The 18,059-nt window shown below is 44.0% G+C and overlaps 1 protein-coding gene across 3 annotated transcripts in view; it reads right to left on the bottom strand.

The window, feature by feature from the left end:
- The window catches only part of NAV1 (neuron navigator 1), a 241,865-nt gene that overhangs the window by 23,337 nt on the left and 200,469 nt on the right, over positions 1-18,059 (bottom strand). For all 3 annotated transcript variants that reach the window (XM_073561054.1, XM_073561055.1, XM_073561057.1), the window contains 2 exons: positions 15,262-15,458; positions 11,848-11,966 (listed from right to left, as the gene is read on the bottom strand). In XM_073561054.1, coding sequence (XP_073417155.1) covers positions 11,848-11,966; positions 15,262-15,458 — 316 coding nt within the window. The remainder of the gene's footprint in view (positions 1-11,847; positions 11,967-15,261; positions 15,459-18,059) is intronic.

Below are 18,059 nucleotides of genomic sequence, written 5' to 3'. Positions count from 1 at the left end.
CTGTGCTGGTACGGTAATAAATTATGTTATCTCCAGCTTTACAACAGGACGATAACACCATAGAAATGATAAGAATAATAGGCCTCAGTTACCACAACTGTCTACAAGGAAAACTGTTGCTCATAGCAACCAATCATAGCTCAGCTTTCATCTTTTAATCAGCTCTGGTGAAATGAAAGATGCTCAGTGATTGGTTGCTATAGGCAACAAAGGCAGTGTAACCTGTTGCGGTCAAGAAGATATGCCTATGAAATAAATATATTACATATTTTATATATATATATATATATATATATATATATATATATATATATATATTTATATATATATATATATAAAGCTCAATGTGGGTGTGTATGTATGTATGTCATAGGCTATGTTGTGAGGCAAAATTTTAACCCTGCGTGTTCCAATTCACCAAACAATTTTGCCCCTATCTACATAATGTGAAAAAGTGTATGTATTGGCATCTGCACCGTTGTAGCTACAGCCACAAAATTTTGCACAGTCACACGTCTGGACCCCGAGACCATCATAGACTATGTTGTGAGGCAAAATTTTAACCCCGCACGTTCTAATTCACCAAACAATTTTGCCCGTATCTACATAATGGGGAAAAAGTGTATGTATTCGCATCTGCACCGTCGTAGCTACAGCCACAAAATTTTGCACAGTTACAAGTCTGGACCCCGAGAGCATCATAGGCTATGTTGTGAGGCAAAATTTTAACCCCGCGCATTCCAATTCACCAAACAATTTTGCCCCTATCTACATAATGGAGAAAAAGTGAAAAGAAAAGTGTTGGAGGCAAATTGACAGCTGCCAGATGTGAACAAGGGGGACCTAAAGAATGAGAGCGATGGCGTCAAAGAGTATATACAGTACAGTTGCTAAGGTGGGGCCCTGACATGGGATACTCACCACACACGTGCTTCAACACATATACCACCCTCAGCACACATTTCACCACACATACACCAACCTGGCCACATAAAAGTCGAAACACAAGTCGCCACTCAAAACTCGCCACGCTGTCCCAGAGCTGTTTAAAAGATGAAAAATGAGCTGTGATTGGTTGCTATCAGCAACAGTTTTCTTTGTAGACAGTTGTGGTAACTGAGGACTATTATTCTTATCCTTTCTATGGTGTTATCGTCCTTCTGTAAAGCAGGAAATAACACAATTTATTACCGTGCCAACACAGACCACCCTCTGACACAGACTGCAGGGGAAGCCCAGTATCACATAGTATAGGATTAGATACACGGCTCAGCAGTCAGTATCGCACAGGATAGGATTAGATACACAGCTCAGCAGTCAGTATCACACAGGAGAGGATTAGACACATGGCTCAGCACACAGTATCACACAGAATAGTACTAGATACACGGGTCAGCAGACAGTATCACACAGAATAGGATTAGATACACGGCTCAGCAGTCAGTATCACACAGGAGAGGATTAGATGCACGGGTTTTTATGTGCAATATAATCATTATAATTTGTATAACTAACTAACTAACTAACACAGTTGGTTACTATGCCCAGGCAACGCTGAGCTCTTCAGCTAATATATATATACACACATACACACAGTATATATATATATATATATATATATATATATATATATATATATATATATTTATTATATATGTATATTAGATATTTATTATACTATATTTGTGTGTGGAGTGAGTATGGCTATGTAGTGGGCGTGGCTTGATACACATACATACACTCATTTATATACAGTATATATATATTGTAATTGTAAATATATATAGCTCTGGAACGCTTCAACGTATCCCACTGATTCTGAGACTGCTTTATCGTGACATATTGTATTTCATGTTCGTGGTAAAATTTCTTCCATATAGCTTGCGTTTATTTATGAAAAAAATGGAAATTTTGCAAAAATTTTGAAAAATTTGCAATTTTCAAACTTTAAATTTTTGTACCCTTAAATAAGAGAATGGTGTCACACAAAATAGCTAATAAATAACAATTCACACATGTCAACTTTACATCAGCACAATTTTGGAAACATATTTTGTTTTTGCTAGGACGTTAAAAGTTAACCAGGGACTTCTCATTTTTCCAACAAAATTTACAAAACCAATTTTTAGGGACCACATCAAATCTGAAGTGAGTTTGGGGGGTGAATATTACAGAAAATACCTAAAAGTGACACCGTTCTAAAAGCTGCACCCCTCAAGGTGCGAAAAACCACATTCAAGAAATTTATTAACCCTTCAGGTGCTTCACGAGAACTAAAGCAACGTGGAAGGAAAAACCACCATGGTTACTTACCGGTAGCCGGTTTTTCCGGAACCCATGACAGCACCACCTGAGAGAGGGATCCGCCCCGCCAGGACAGGAACCTACTGAGACATAAGGGGCGGCACCTCTCCCCCGCTTCAGTTGGGTTACAGAGCATTGAGAGGACTTCCCGGTTAGTTACATGTTTAATCCAACACCACAACACTCAAAACACCCTACTAATTGTACACACCCATACAGTGAAAAAGGGGGGGAATGTACGGGTGCTGTCATGGGTTCCGGAAAAACCGACTACCGGTAAGTAACCATGGTGGTTTTCCCTTCACCCATGACAGCACCACCTGAGAGATTTTTGGAGACTTCGAAACACCTTAGGGAGGGACCACCGCTTGCAGCACCCTTCTACCAAAGGTTAAGTCAGCAGAGGAGGATAGATTTAATCTATAGTGCTTAAAGAAGGTTGAAGGTGAGGCCCAGGTAGCGGCCTTACAAATGTGTTCGATTGATACCTCTGCCTTTTCAGCCCAGGAAGTCGCCACGGCTCTGGTGGAATGAGCCTTGATGCCGTCAGGAATCGGGATACCACTAGCTGAATAGGCTACACTAATGGCTTCCCTAATCCATCTAGCAATAGTCCCTTTTGAAACCCCATAGCCTTTCCTGGCACCCTGAAAAGCTACGAATAGGGACTGTGACCTCCTCCACTGGCTAGTGGCAGATATATATTCTACGAGAGCCCTTTTAACATCCAGACTATGGAATTTTTCCTCCTCCAGATTTTTTGGATTTTCGCAAAAGGATGGAAGGACAATTTCCTGACCCCGATGGAAATCTGATACTACCTTGGGCAGATAACTGGGGTCTGTTCTTAATACTACCCTATCCTGAAAGACTTGCGTATAAGGAGGATTTACTGAGAGAGCCTGTAAGTCGCTTATCCTGCGGGCTGATGTGAGGGCTACTAACAGGATTGTTTTTAGGGTCAAGAACTTTAGGGGTAGCTGATGTAATGGCTCATACGGATCTTTCGTAAGGGCTTCTAACACCAGGTTTAAATCCCAGGGGGCTATTCTGGGTATTGGAATAGGCTTAGCTCTATGGCAGGATTTAATAAATCTGGCTATCCACCTATCTGATGCCAGTTTGCAATTGTAGAGCGCCCCTAGTGCCGACACCTGAACCTTAAGTGTGTTTACTGCTAACCCCATCTGCAACCCAGATTGTAAGAACTCTAAGATGGCCCTAATCGGGGGTTCTTTTCCTAACGGCTTACCCAAGAACTGTAGGAACTTATCCCATGTTCTGCCGTAGATGTTAGTAGTCACCGGTTTCCTGCTTTTTAGCAGAGTGGCCACCAGCCCAGGGGAGAACCCCCTATCCATTAAAAGCGACCTTTCAAATTCCACGCCATCAGATGGAATCCTTTGACCTGAGCGTGCAATATTGGACCCTGAGCTAGTAGGTCCGGGATTTCTGGCAGAACCCATGGATCGGAGAGGGACATCTTCCGTAGCAGAGCGAACCAGGGCCTTTTTGGCCAGAATGGAGCTATTAGAATCACCCTGGCTTGATCGTTTCTGATTTTTCTTACCACAGTTGGGATCAGAGCTACTGGGGGGAACGCGTAAGCCAGTCTGAAGTTCCACTGGATGTGCAACGAGTCCACTGCCCATGGATTTTCCCTCGGGTTTAGAGAGCAGAACCTTTCTGTTTGCCTGTTGTGCTTGTTTGCAAAGAGGTCTATCACCGGTTCCCCCCAAAGCTGAATTATCTTTTGAAAAATGGACCGGTTTAGCGCCCATTCTCCTTGCCTCAGGGTATTGCGACTCAGGAAATCTGCCTCTATGTTTTCTGCCCCTTTTATGTGTAGGGCTGTCACGGAGTGTAGGTGTTCCTCTGCACTGCTCAGAATGTCTGTTGCTGCTTCCATTAAGGAGTGTGATTTTGTCCCACCTTGGTGGTTGATGTATGCCACTGCTACCTTGTTGTCTGACATGATGCGTACGTCTCAACCCTGGAGTAGCGGAATGAAGTGGCTTAGGGCCTTGCACACTGCCCACAGTTCTCTCAGGTTGGAGGATGCCTTCCTTTCTTGAGGTGTCCAGGAACCCTGACCTATGAGGCCCCTTTGGTGTGCCCCCCACCCCGAGGAGCTTGCATCTGTTAAAATTATATCTGTCGCCTGTCTGTCCCATGGTATTCCTAAGGTCAGATTTGTCCCGTTCAACCACCAGTTGAGAGAGTCTCTGGTTTTTGAGGAAAGCTCCAGCTTCCCTTCCAAACGCCCTCTTAGCGATCTTTGTGCTCTTAGTATCTCCCCCTGGAGTTGCCGTGTGTGAAACTGAGCCCACCTGACCGCCGGAATACAGGATGTTAGGGTACCTAGTAGGGACATTGCTTTTCTTAATGTCATACATGGTTGGTTTCGGCCCGCCAAGGCCAGATTTTGTACCTTCTCTATCTTGGACTCTGGGAGCAGACACTCTTGCCTTTCTGAGTCCAGTATAAATCCTAGGAAGGTCTGTTTCTTTAGGGGTTGTAATTTTGATTTTTTGAAATTGACTATCCACCCTAACTCTTGCAAGGTGTTGATCACCTGAGTCAACTGTGCTGTACAGTGGTCCTCTGAACTGCCCACTATAAGAAAATCGTCCAGGTATGGTATTATGACCGTATCGTGAATCCGGAGAAAGGCTGTCACTTCCGCTATGACCTTGGTGAAGACCCTCGGGGCTATGGATATGCCAAACGGAAGAGCCCTGAACTGAAAGTGCCTTAGTGTGCCCTGAATATAAAGCGCTACCCTCAGGTATTTCTGGTAATCTGGATGGATAGGGATGTGATAATACGCATCCTTTAAATCGACTACGGCCATGAAGCAATCTTGATGTAGCAGCTTCACTGCCGTAGTCACTGATTCCATCTTGAAGGTCGGGTTCCTTATCCAAAGATTGAGGCGTCTGAGATTTATGATTGTCCTGAACGACTGATCCGGTTTTTTTATTAGAAAAAGGGGTGAATAAAACCCCTTTCCTTCCTGTAAGCGTGGCACCTCGGACAGTACCCGCTTGTCTATCAGGCTCAGGATTTCTGTTTCTAAGGCCAGTTGTTCTTCGGTCATCTTCCTGATAGGTGTGATGACGACCACGGGTTTTCGCTGACGAATAAAGGGGATTTTCAGGCCTTCTTTTAGGATGCTCAGAATCCAGGTATTGGAGGAGATCTTTTCCCAGGCCTGGAAAAAGAGTGCCAATCTCCCTCCTACTGGAATACCGGCGTCATTGTGGTGACTTTTTTGAGGTGGAGGTGCCTCCACCAAACATAAACCCTGATTCTTTCTTTCTTTTATCCTCCCATCTTCTCCTGTCAGCGGGAGGACGCCCTCTATTGAATCTCCCCCTCCGAAAGGGCTGTCTCCTCTGATCCATAGGGAATCTGGGGAAGCCTTTTTTCTTATCGCCTGCTTTCTCCAGAATATCGTCCAAGTTCTTGCCGAACAGGAATCGACCATCGCAGGGCAGAGAGCACAATTTGGCCTTGGACTGAAGGTCACCCGGACAGCCCTTAAGCCATAACGCGCGTCTAGCAGCATTTGATAGTGACGCTGCTCTGGCTGTCAATCGCATAGAGTCCGCCGAGGTATCTGCCAAAAAAGCCGCTGCCCCGTGGAAGAGATACATGTCTGATAAGATCTTCTCTCTTGGGACCCTTGACGCCAGCTTCTCTTCTAACTGCTGCAGCCAGATCATGAGGGAGCGTGCCGTGCAGGTGCCCACTATCGCCGGCTTTAGACCTCCTGCTGTCGCTTCCCATGCGTGCCTCAAATATGAGTCCGCTTTTTTGTCCAGCGGGTCTCTAAGAACCCCTGCATCTTCCAAGGGCAGGGCCGACCTTTTGGAAGATCTGGACACCGCTGCATCTATTTTTGGGACTTTGTCCCATACCTCCGTATCCTTGTATTCAAAGGGGTATCGTCTCTTAGAGGCGGATGGAAGGACCCCCGATTTTTCAGGCTTTTTCCACTCCTTCACAATAAGCGCCTGGATTTTCGCGTTTACTGGAAAGGTTCGTTTTTTCCTCTCCTGAAGCCCCCCAAACATGACGTCCTCTAGGGTTTTAGCCGCCCTTTCTTCCTGTAGGCCCATTGTGGTTCTAATGGCCTTTAGGAGGGCATCTGTATCTTCTACAGGGAAACATGGCTTACCCCCTGTGTCACTATCTGAGGAGTCTGAGGAGGATGATTTTTCCGCCTGAGATGATACTGACGCGGAATCTGAGGGGGAACTAGGGAAATCCTTCCTGCTTTTTTTCCCTTTTTTCAATAAGGACTTAATTGAGCCTTCCATTTCTGACCTGAGGGCAGATATTAGATTGGCTGCGAAACTAGGCGCTTCCTCCGCCATAGTCCGCTGAATGCACGAAGCACAGAGATCTTTTTGCCAGTCTCTTGCTAGGGGAGATTTACATATAGCACAACCCCTATTATTCTTCTTGCTTCCCGCTTTTCTGGGCCTTTCCTACAGGGTGAAGCATACAATAGAAAACCCCTATTAATATACTGTTAACATTCACGAAGATCACTCACCACCCGTAATCAAGGGTACCGGATTTGGAGGCTGCATCGGAGCACCTGACCCGCGCTCTTTGGACCTTGAGGAGTGCCCCGACCTGCGGCTGGGGCGGCTGCTGCTTGAATGGCTTCCATGCTTCCTGCCAGAGGGCTGTGAGGGAGGCAGGGACGCTGAACGTTCCTGCTCGGACTCCATTTTGCACCGCCGATCTACAGCTGTCTTCCTCCTTTTAAATTGCATGCCTCCGCCTGGTGAGCGTCTTCCTCCCCTCTCCCCTGCGACCGCCGGCTCAGCGCTTCAGAAGCCGGCCGGCGTCGCACCCGGCGCCATTACACCGTCGCCTTCTGCTGACGTCAGCCGGCGTACCCAGCATTCCAAGCGCCGCTGACGTCAGCGGCCGGAAGACGCCAGCGTCTCTCCCCTACCACGGGGATCGAGATGCGGCGTGCGCGAGGGGAGGGCGGCGCGGTGGGGGCTTCCCGGAGCCACCGGGATCCCATCCACGCCCGCACGAACCCGGAGCCCCAGGGACTGCGCTTCCAGGACCCGACGGCTGGCGCTACAGGTAAGCTACCTGTTCTTCCCGCGCCGGGACGGGCCTGGGTCTTTTATCTTTTTCTTCGCACATGACAGGCACCGCCACAGTGGGATTGCTTCCAGGACAGGAACCCAACTGAAGCGGGGGAGAGGTGCCGCCCCTTATGTCTCAGTAGGTTCCTGTCCTGGCGGGGCGGATCCCTCTCTCAGGTGGTGGTGTCATTGGTGAAGGGAAAAATGAACATTTTACTTTTTTCAAAAAAAATTTACCTTGGAACCAAGCTTTTTTTATTTTCACAAGGGTATCAGGAGAAAATGGATGACAAAATTTGTTGAGCAATTTCTCCTGAGTACGCCAATACCCTGTATGTGGGGGAAAGCCACTTTTTGGATGCATGGCAGGGCTCAGAAGGGAGGGAGCACTGGGTAACTTTTTTGAACGCATAATTGGCTGAAATCAATGGTGGGCACCATGCCGCATTTGGAGACCCCCTGAAGTACCTAAATAATGGAACTCCCCAATTCTAATTCCAACCTTAACCCAACCCTAACCCCAACCTTAACCATAACCCTAACACCTCCCCTAACCCTAATCCCAACCCTAATTTTAATCCCAACCATATCCCCAACACCACCCTAACCCCAACCCTAACTCTAACCCTAACCCTAGCTTTAACCTCAACCCTAACCCTAACAGAAAAATGGAAATAAATCCATTTTTTATTTTATTATTTTTAAATAACTAAGTGGGTGATAAAGGATAATGGACCACAAATTTTGTTGTGCAATTTCTTCTGACTACGCCGATATGCTGTATGTTGGGGAAAGCCACCGTTTGAGTGAATGGCAGGGCTCAGAAGGGTGGGAGCACCATTTGACTTTTTGAATGCAAAATTGGCTGGAATCAATGGTGGGCGCAATGTCATGTTTGGAGACCCCCTGATGTACCCAAACAGTGGAAACAATTCCAACTCCAACCCTATCACATCCCTAACCCCAACCATAACACCAACACACCCCTAACCATAACCCTAACCCCAACATCACAACCCTAACCCCAACACTATCCCTAGCTCTAACCCTAGCCCCAACCCTAACCACAGCCCAACCCTAACCCCAACTCTAACCCTAGCCCAACCCTAGCTATAACCCCAACCATAACTCTAACACTAGACCCAACCATAACGCCAATCAAAACCCTAACCCGAGCCCCAACCCTAACCCTAACTGAAAAATTGAAAAAAACAAACTTTTTTAATTTTATTATTTTTACCTAAGGGGTTGAAAAGGGGGGTATGATGTACTATTTTTTTTTTATTTTGATCACTGTGATATGGTCTATCACAGTGATCAAAATGAACCAATAGGAGAAATTTCTTATTGTTAAAAAATGCCGGCTGGCAGATCTCGGCGGGCGCACTGTGCAAGGCCACGCCATTTTCTTCCCAGAAGACACCGAGGGCCGGGGGACAAAATCGGAGGGACCGGGGGACATCAGAGGTACTGGGTGGGCCTGGGGGACCCCATTTCTCTCTCCTCTGATGTGCTAGATCGTATCAGAGGAGAGAGAAATAAATGGGAAACCAAACCTTTTTTCTATTTTGTCGGTCGCCGTTATTTCGTGAATAACGACGATCGCAACACTGAGGACGGTAAAAAACGATCAGAATTGGAGATTTTCCGATGCTGGCGTGCGCTATAGCTTTCTCAGCGCCGTTAACCGCTTCCCGACCGCCCATTGTAGATAAACGTTGGCGCTTTCTGGGCTTTGTGCAGCGCCGACGTTTATCTACTGTCGGCGGTTTTGTGCCCCCCGGGACCCCCACATACCTTATAACGCGGGGATCCCGGTGCACAATGCATGCTGGGACCCCCGACGTCATCGAGACCTGATTGGTTTAGGTCCTGATGACGTCAGCGTCACAGCAGCCAATGAGAGCGCTCGCTGGGAAAGCTGCTTGTTTCCCGGCGATCTCACTCATTGTAACGCGACTTCTCCTCTGATCTCACACTGACAGATGATCAGAGGTGAAGCAGCGTTACTGTCTGACTAGATCGCTGCCTGGCACAGCTCATCGCTGCCTGGCACAGCTGTGCCATGCAGCGATCTTGTCACACAGTAACGCTGCTTCACCTCTGATCATCTGTCATTGTGAGATCAGAGGAGAAGTCGCGTTATTATGTGCCAGGCAGCGATCTTGTCACATAGTAATGCTGCTTCACCTCTGATCATCTGTCAGTGTGAGATCAGAGGAGAAGTGGCGTTACTATGAGTCAGATCACAGGGCAGCGATCTTGTCACAAAAGGAAAAAGAAGTAAAGAAAAAAAAGCAGGTACACAGGTTAGGGCTAGGGTTAGGGTTAGGGCTGGGATTAAGGTTATGGGTGTGTTGGTGTTAGGTTTGTGGTTAGGGTTATGGTTAGGGCTGAGATTAGTGTTAGGGGTGTGTTGGGGTTAGGGTTGGAATTAGAATTGGGGGTTTCCACTGTTTACGTACATTAGGGGCTCTGTAAATGCAATATGACGCCCGCAGACCATTCCATCAAAGTCTGCATTTCAGAACGTCACTACTTCCCTTCCGAGCCCCACCGTGTGCCCACACAGTAGTTTTCTCCCACATATAGGGTACCAGCGTACTCAGGACAAATTGGACAACAACTCTTAGGGTCCAATTTCTCCTGTTACCCTTGTGAAAATAAAAATTGGGGGCTAAAAGATCATTTTTGTGGAAAAAAAATGATTTTTTTATTTTCACGCCTCTACATTATAAACTTTAGTGAAACACTTGGGGGTTCAAAGTGCTCACCACACATCTAGATAAGTCCCTTGGGGGGGTCTAATTTCCAAAATGGGGTCACTTGTGGGGGGTTTCCACTGTTTATGTACATCAGGGGCTCTGCAAACGCGACATGACACCCGCAGACCATTCCATCAAAGTCTGCATTCCAGAACATCACTACTTCCCTTCCGAGCCCCACCGTGTGCCCAAACAGTAGTTTTCTTCCACATATGGGGTACCAGTGTACTCAGAACAAATTGGACAACAACTTTTGGGGTCCAATTTCTCCCGTTACCCTTGTGAAAATAAGAAATTGGGGGCTAAAAGATCATTTTATGGAAAAAAAATGATTTTTTATTTTCATGGCTCTACGTTATAAACTTCTGTGAAGCACTTGGGGGTTCAAAGTGTTCACGACACATCTAGATAAGTTCTTTAAGGGGTCTAGTTTCCAAAATGGGGTCACTTGTGGGGGGTTTCCACTGTTTAGGTACATCAGGGGCTCTCCAAATGCGACGGGGTATTGGCGTATTCGGGAGAAATTGCACAAAAAATTTTGTGGTTCATTTTCTCTTTTGTGAAAATCAAAAAAAATGGTTTTGAAGTAAAATGTTTGTGAAAAAAAGTTAAATGTTTATTTTTTCCTTCCATATTCCATTCATTCACGTGAAGCACCTGAAGGGTTAATAAACTTCTTGAATGTGGTTTTGAGTACATTGAGAGGTGCAGTTTTTAGAATGGTGTCACTTTTGGGTATTTTCTGTCATATTGACCCCCCAAACTCACTTCACATGTGAGGTGGTCCCTAAAAAAAATGGTGTTGCAAATTTTGTTGTAAAAATGAGAAATCGATGGTCAACTTTTAACCCTTATAACTTCCTAAAAAAAAAAATTATGTTTCCAAAATTGTGCAGATGTAAAGTAGACATGTGGGAAATGTTATTTATTAACTATTTTGTGCGATATCACTCTCTGATTTAAGGGCATAAAAATTAAAAGTTTGAAAATTGCAAAATTTTCTAAATTTTCGCCAAATTTTGATTTTTTTAACAAATAAGCGCAGATCATATCTAAAAATTTTTACCACCATCATGAAGTACAATATGTCATGAGAAAACAATGTCAGAATCAGTAGGATCCGTTGAAGCGTTCTAGAGTTATGACCTCATAAAGTGACACTGGTCAGAATTGAAAAAATTGGCCCGGTCACGAAGGCAAAAACAGGCTCGGGTGCGAAGGGGTTAAAAAGTGGCACTGAGAAATAAGTAAGTATCCTTAACTGCCGTTGTTAAAAGGTGTATCGGCGGTTGTTAAGGGATTAATACAATATCACAACATGCTAGAAAAAACCTTGAAATAAAGCTTGAAATTCACACCAAAGTGAATAAGTTGAGACAAATTTTGGCATGTCATCTCCAATCAGGGGATACAAAATCATAATTTTATCTTCTCAAGCTGGCAATTTTCTGCCACCTATCTAAGGATATGGTGAGCCAAGCGAAAAAGCAAGGGCGGATGCATATGTACTCCCAACATTTTCAATTTCTTTAACAAATTAAATAGACTAAACAAATATAGGGATCTCCTTCTCTTTCTTGGACCTCTTCCCACATGAAGCAAATAATGAAATACCCTGTTAACATTGGATCAAGATCATAATATTGTAGCACACTTGCCTTAAGTCCATCTTTGGCTCCTTCTGAAAGGTATGGAATAATAGAGTTATTCCACAGATCTATAAACCATACACGGAAATCCTCAATTCCAATTGGACAGGATAAGAAAAAGCAGGGACCTATAAAACAAAAGAAAATAATATTTATCAGACTTTTATTGTATGAGAGACATCCAATCCATTTACAAATAAAAGATCTATAAAAAGTCCATAACTAATAGGGCATGAACTGGCACACAGGGGTACAGGTGAACCCCCAACGGTGGGCCACTGTACAGGAGTGGGTTCCCACGACTTCTTATGAGCAGTACCTGGCACAAATCATGTGATTCCTCATGTACAAACCAAGCCAGCATCCCACAATTCATTCAACAAGCAGCCCATTTTATTATCATCCCCCGACCTTCAGTCTCTTCCCCATTATCCCGCAGAATGTAAGTCCGCAAGGACAGGGTCCCCTCCCCTCTGTAACAGTCTGTCATTGTAAATTTGATTACTGTTAACGATGTCTATAACTTTGTATGTAACCCCCTTCTCATGTACAGCACCATGGAATTAATGGCGCTATATAAATAAATAATAATAATGCATAGATACATTTGTGAATGAGGGTAATGTAATATTTGCATGGGGCTGAACAGTGGCCCCCCACAGACAATGTTACTGGTGGTCCCTTGGTAGCTCAGTCCGACACTAATAAGAAATACTTATTAGGCAACAAGTGTCACTAATGACCAATTTTAGGTTTCAGTTAGGTTGCACAATGATACTGATTATGTACAGTATAGTGTAAAAGAACAGGTAACATTACAAATGTGAGTGCAGAACTAAAAATACCAGAGAATAAAACTCAAATGTAAAATTCTGTATTTACTAGTCTATATAACTGATATATTCTATGTCTGACATTGTTGAGAATTCAATATAAGATTAGCCTGCACTCTGATAGAAAATTTGAGGTGCTGGTGTAACGGACCATATAGGCCCAATCAACAACTAGAATCAAAATTCACCGCACACTAAAGTGAAATATCTTTCAGCAAACTTGAAAATTGTTTGTGAACATGTCAACAAGGGAGCAGAAATTTAAGTACACTGGGAGAAGGCGACTACAAAAATTTTTTAACGTTTCGACTCTGCCGAGGTCTTAATTATACTGTATGTCGCTTAATCCAGGTGTAGTGAGTGAAAAGGGCACAGGTATTGAATGAGAGATCCCAGAGGAATACACAGAAGCTTGTACCGTGGGGCTGCCCTGGATATATATATACAGTTGTGGCCAAAAGTATTGACACCCCTGCAATTCTGTCAGATAATACTCAGTTTCTTCCTGAAAATGATTGCAAACACAAATTGTTTGGTATTATCTTCATTTAATTTGTGTTAAATAAAAAAACACAAAAATAATTGTCCTAAAGCCAAATTGGATATAATTCCACACCAAACATAAAAAAAAGGGTGGACAAAAGTATTGGCACTGTTCGAAAAATCATGTGATGCTTCTCTAATTTGTGTAATTAACAGCACCTGTAACTTACCTGTGGCACCTAACAGGTGCTGGCAATAACTAAATCACACTTGCAGCCAAGTTGACATGGATTAAAGTTGACTCAACCTCTGTCTTGTGCCCTTGTGTGTACCACATTGAGCATGGAGAAAAGAAAGAAGACCAAAGAACTGTCTGAGGACTTGAGAAACCAAATTGTGAGGAAGCATGAGCAATCTCAAGGCTCCAAGTCCATCTCTAAAGACCTGAATGTTCCTGTGTCTACCGTGCGCAGTGTCATCAAGAAGTTTAAAGCCCATGGCACTGTGGCTAACCTCCCTAGATGTGGACGGAAAAGAAAAATTGACAAGAGATTTCAACGCAAGATTGTGCGGATGTTGGATATAGAACCTCGACTAACATCCAAACAAGTTCAAGCTGCCCTGCAGTCCGAGGGTACAACAGTGTCAACCCGTACTATCCGTCGGCATCTGAATGAAAAGGGACTGTATGGTAGGAGACCCAGGAAGACCCCACTTCTTACCCCAAGACATAAAAAAGCCAGGCTGGAGTTTGCCAAAATTTACCTGAAAAAGCCTAAAATGTTTTGGAAGAATGTTCTCTGGTCAGATGAGACAAAAGCAGAGCTTTTTGGGCAAAGGCATCAACATAAGAGTTTACAGGAGAAAAAAAAGAGGCAAAGAAAAGAACACGGTCCCTACAGTCAAATATGGCAGAGGTTCCCTGATGTTTTGGGGTTGCTTTGCTGCCTCTGGCACTGGACTGCTTAACCGTGTGCATGGCATTATGAAGTCTGAAGACTACCAACAAATTTTGCAGCATAATGTAGGGCCCAGTGTGAGAAAGCTGGGTCTCCCTCCCTCAGAGGTCATGGGTCTTCCAGCAGGACAATGACCCAAAACACACTTCAAAATGCACTAGAAAATGGTTTGAGAGAAAGCACTGGAGACTTCTAAGGTGGCCAGCAATGAGTCCAGACCTGAATCCCATAGAACACCTGGGGAGAGATCTAAAAATGGCAGTTTGGAGAAGGCATCCTTCAAATATCAGGGACCTGGAGCAGTTTGCCAAAGAAGAATGGTCTAAAATTCCAGCAGAGAATTGTAAGAAACTCATTGATGTTTACCGGAAGCAGTTGGTCGCAGTTATTTTGGCTAAAGGTTGTGCAACCAAGTATTAGGCTGAGGATGCCAATACTTTTGTCTGGCCCATTTTTGGAGTTTTGTGTGAAAAGATCAATGTTTTGCTTTATGCTTCATTCTCTTTTGTGTTTTTTTCATTTAAGACAAATGAAGATAATAATACCAAAGAATTTGTGTTTGCAATCATTTTCAGGAAGAAATTTAGTATTATCTGACAGAATTTCAGGGGTGTCAATACTTTTGGCCACAACTGTGTATATATATATATATATATATATATATATATATATATATATATATATTATACATATATATATATACACACACACATGTGTGTGATGTGGAGCCCAGGGTGGCTAGGGACCTCGTGCAGTAGCGGTTTCCTGGGTATATATGAGAAACCCGGTATGGCTGGAGACCTTGTGCTGCAGCGGTGCCTGTCCTTCTCACTAACTACACCTGGATTAAGCGACATATGATTAAGACCCTGGCGGGATCGAAACGTCAAAAATTTTTTGTAGTCGCCTTCTGCGAGTGTACTTAAATTTATGCTCCCTTGTTGACATGTTCACAAATAAATTTCAAGTTTGCTGAAAGATATTCCACTGTAGTGTGCGGTGAATTTTTATTCTAGTAGTTGACATTGTTGAGAGGCATGTATGAATTTATTGTATGTCCAAGAAGATATTATAATAAAAAATTAACAAAAGTTCAGCAAATATTGGTAGAACATAATGTAAGGCTATTTTGTTCTGTTTTTGTATACCTATGAGGAAGTCTGAAGTACTGTGCTTCTCCAGGAAAGTGTGCAAATGGTACCACAGTCGGGGAACCCAGTCAAGAATCTTGAGTAGCTCCTCATGTCCAGTCCCAATCCCTCCTTCAGACTCTAGTAGCTTTCGACGTAAATATCGACCTAAGAACCCATTTGCTGGTTCCACGTTGTTAGAGAAAGTTAGCATCCTGTGAAAGACAAAATAATTTCCATTGGATTCTATCAGTGAGCGGCAGTAATTAGTATCCATAATATCCAAATTGCACTCTGAAATGAATTGATTTTCATATATACAATATATAAAAATAAATTACAGTACATGTCATTAAAAAACAACACAGCGAAAATTATTTTTAAAAAATTCACAGGATATGCAACTTTCTTTTCGGGAAAAACTAATTTGTGCAAATGTATTCCAGACCACCTGTAGATTAATTTTATCTACACCAGATATTTTGTTACAAATTTTATGACGTGAAAAAATTGAAAATGATGAGCTTAACTGGTTTTGGTGACGTAGCGGCGATATTGCTAGCGATATCGCTATGTCTGATACTTACCTCCGACCGGCTCCCCCGCTGATTATCGCTGATTGCGCGAGAACGTCCTGGACCGTTTCTCGTCGTCAGCTTCCTGCTGGGCTTCCTGTGGCTCCGACGAGCGACGCTTGGACGCAGGTGGTAGGATGTCAGGATCGCCTTGTCTCAGAGGTAACGACCCCCGACCTGTGCTATGTCGCTGTTGAGATCTGCCTGTGTGGCAGCTCACTAGTGACCACATAGCGATGCACCAGCGATCCTGACCGCGTCATATCGCTGGTCGGGATCGCTGGTGGATCGCTAAGTGTGACAGTACCTTAAAGGACTTTTGAGCTGCAGGATACCACTAATGATCACCAGCAGGAATGATACATCCTCCAAAACCTTACCTCAGGATGAGACACCAATCCAACTTACATAAGTAAATAGAAAGGGTAGTATGTCACCCACTGACGAACACAGACAGAAGACGGCCACTTAGTAAAAGCAGTATTGGGCGAACTATTGGGCGTTTTTCCAATAGTTCATCATAATGACCTACTCCACCTGTTTTTGAGGTGGAAAATGGGCCCCCCTTACCTCTTGAGCCCTTGTGAAGCTGCACAGGTCGAACCAATGATATGTCCACCCCTGATGTCCCACAGGTCAGTCAGACCCAAAAAGGGGCACCATCTGGAGCTCATGAACTCTTCCCTAAGGAATATACACTACCGTTCAAAAGTTTAGGGTCCCTTAGAAATTTCATTATTTTTGAAAGAAAAGGACAGTTTTTTCCAATGAAGCTAACATTAAATGATTCAGAAATACACTCTATACATTGTTAATGTGGTAAATGACTATTCTATCTGCAAACGTCTGGTATGAAATGCAATATCATCACAGGTGTATAGAGGCCCATTTCCAACAACCAGCACTCCAGTGTTCTTATGGTACTTTGTGTTTGCGAACTGTGTAAGAAGGCTAAAGGATGATTAGAATACCCTTGTTCAAGTATGTTATCACAGCTGAAAACAGTTTGGCTGTTTAATGAAGCTATAAACCTGACCTTCCATTGAGCTAGTTGAGAATATTGAGCATTATATTTGTTAGTTCCATTAAACTCTCAAAATGGCCAGAAAAAAAGAACTTTCATGTGAAACTCGACAGTCTATTCTTGTTCTTAGAAATGAAGGCTACTATTCCACGCGAGAAATTGCCAAGAAACTGAAGATTTCCTACAACGGTGTGTACTACTCCCTTCAAAGGAGAGCACAAACAGAATCTAACCAGAGTAGAAAGAGAAGTGGGAGGCCCCGCTGCACAACTAAGCAACAAGACAAGTACATTAGAGTCTGTAGTTTGAGAAATCGACGCCTCACAGGTCCTCAAGTGGCAGCTTCATTAAAAAGTACACGCAAAACGCCAGTGTCAACGTCGACAGTGAAGAGGCGACTCCAGGTTGCTGGCCTTCAGGACAGAGTGGCAAAGAAAAGCCATATCTGAGACTGGCTAATAAAAGGAAAAGATTAATATGGGCAAAAGAACAGAGACATTGGACAGAGGAGGATTGGAAAAAAGTGTTATGGACAGATGAATCCAAGTTTGAGGTGTTTGGATCACACAGAACATTTGTGAGACACAGAACAACTGAAAAGATGTGTCATGGTTTGAACAGGGTTCTTGCCCTGCACTCACAGGGTTAAGTGTTCGTGGCCTCTTTCTGGATCTGGGAGGGGTATTTATACTCACTCTTTACCAGGGTTCTCTGTCAGCTATACTGTTGTTCTGGTGTGTCTGACCCCTGGTGTGCGTGTATTCTGCGTTGCTTGTTTGCTTCCCGTGTATGATCCGGTCTGTTCCCTCACTCTGTACTCCGTCTCTCGTTTTGGTACTATTGTCTTTTCTGGTTCTGACCTCCTGGCTTGGCTATCGTTACTCCGTTACAGTTTGTCCCTATTGTACCGTCTATTGCCCGTTCCGGTTTTCTGATCTATTGCTACGTCCTGACTATCCATTCTGTCTAACCCTTTGGTACTGTATTGCTATCTTGTGCTTTGACCCTGGCTTCATCTGGTTTCTGTCTCTGTCTATGCCCCTTGGTAACATTGTCCTGTAGTTACCTTTCTAGGAGTTTCTCTGCAGCTCTTAGCTCTGTGGAGCTTAGGCCATGCCCCCAGTAGTCATGTGCTTCAGGTCCTGATACCTGTGGAGCAGGGCAGCCGCGGTGACGATGCGTGCTTCAGAGTATCTTTGAGCACTGTGTTTGTACTC

The sequence above is a fragment of the Dendrobates tinctorius genome, unplaced genomic scaffold (assembly GCF_039654945.1).
Source record: "Dendrobates tinctorius isolate UK_male_01 unplaced genomic scaffold, ASM3965494v1 ptg000312l, whole genome shotgun sequence".
Classification (NCBI taxonomy): domain Eukaryota; kingdom Metazoa; phylum Chordata; class Amphibia; order Anura; family Dendrobatidae; genus Dendrobates; species Dendrobates tinctorius.
The sequence above is the reverse complement of the archived record's forward strand: the minus strand, read 5'-3'. Positions and strand labels throughout refer to the sequence as shown.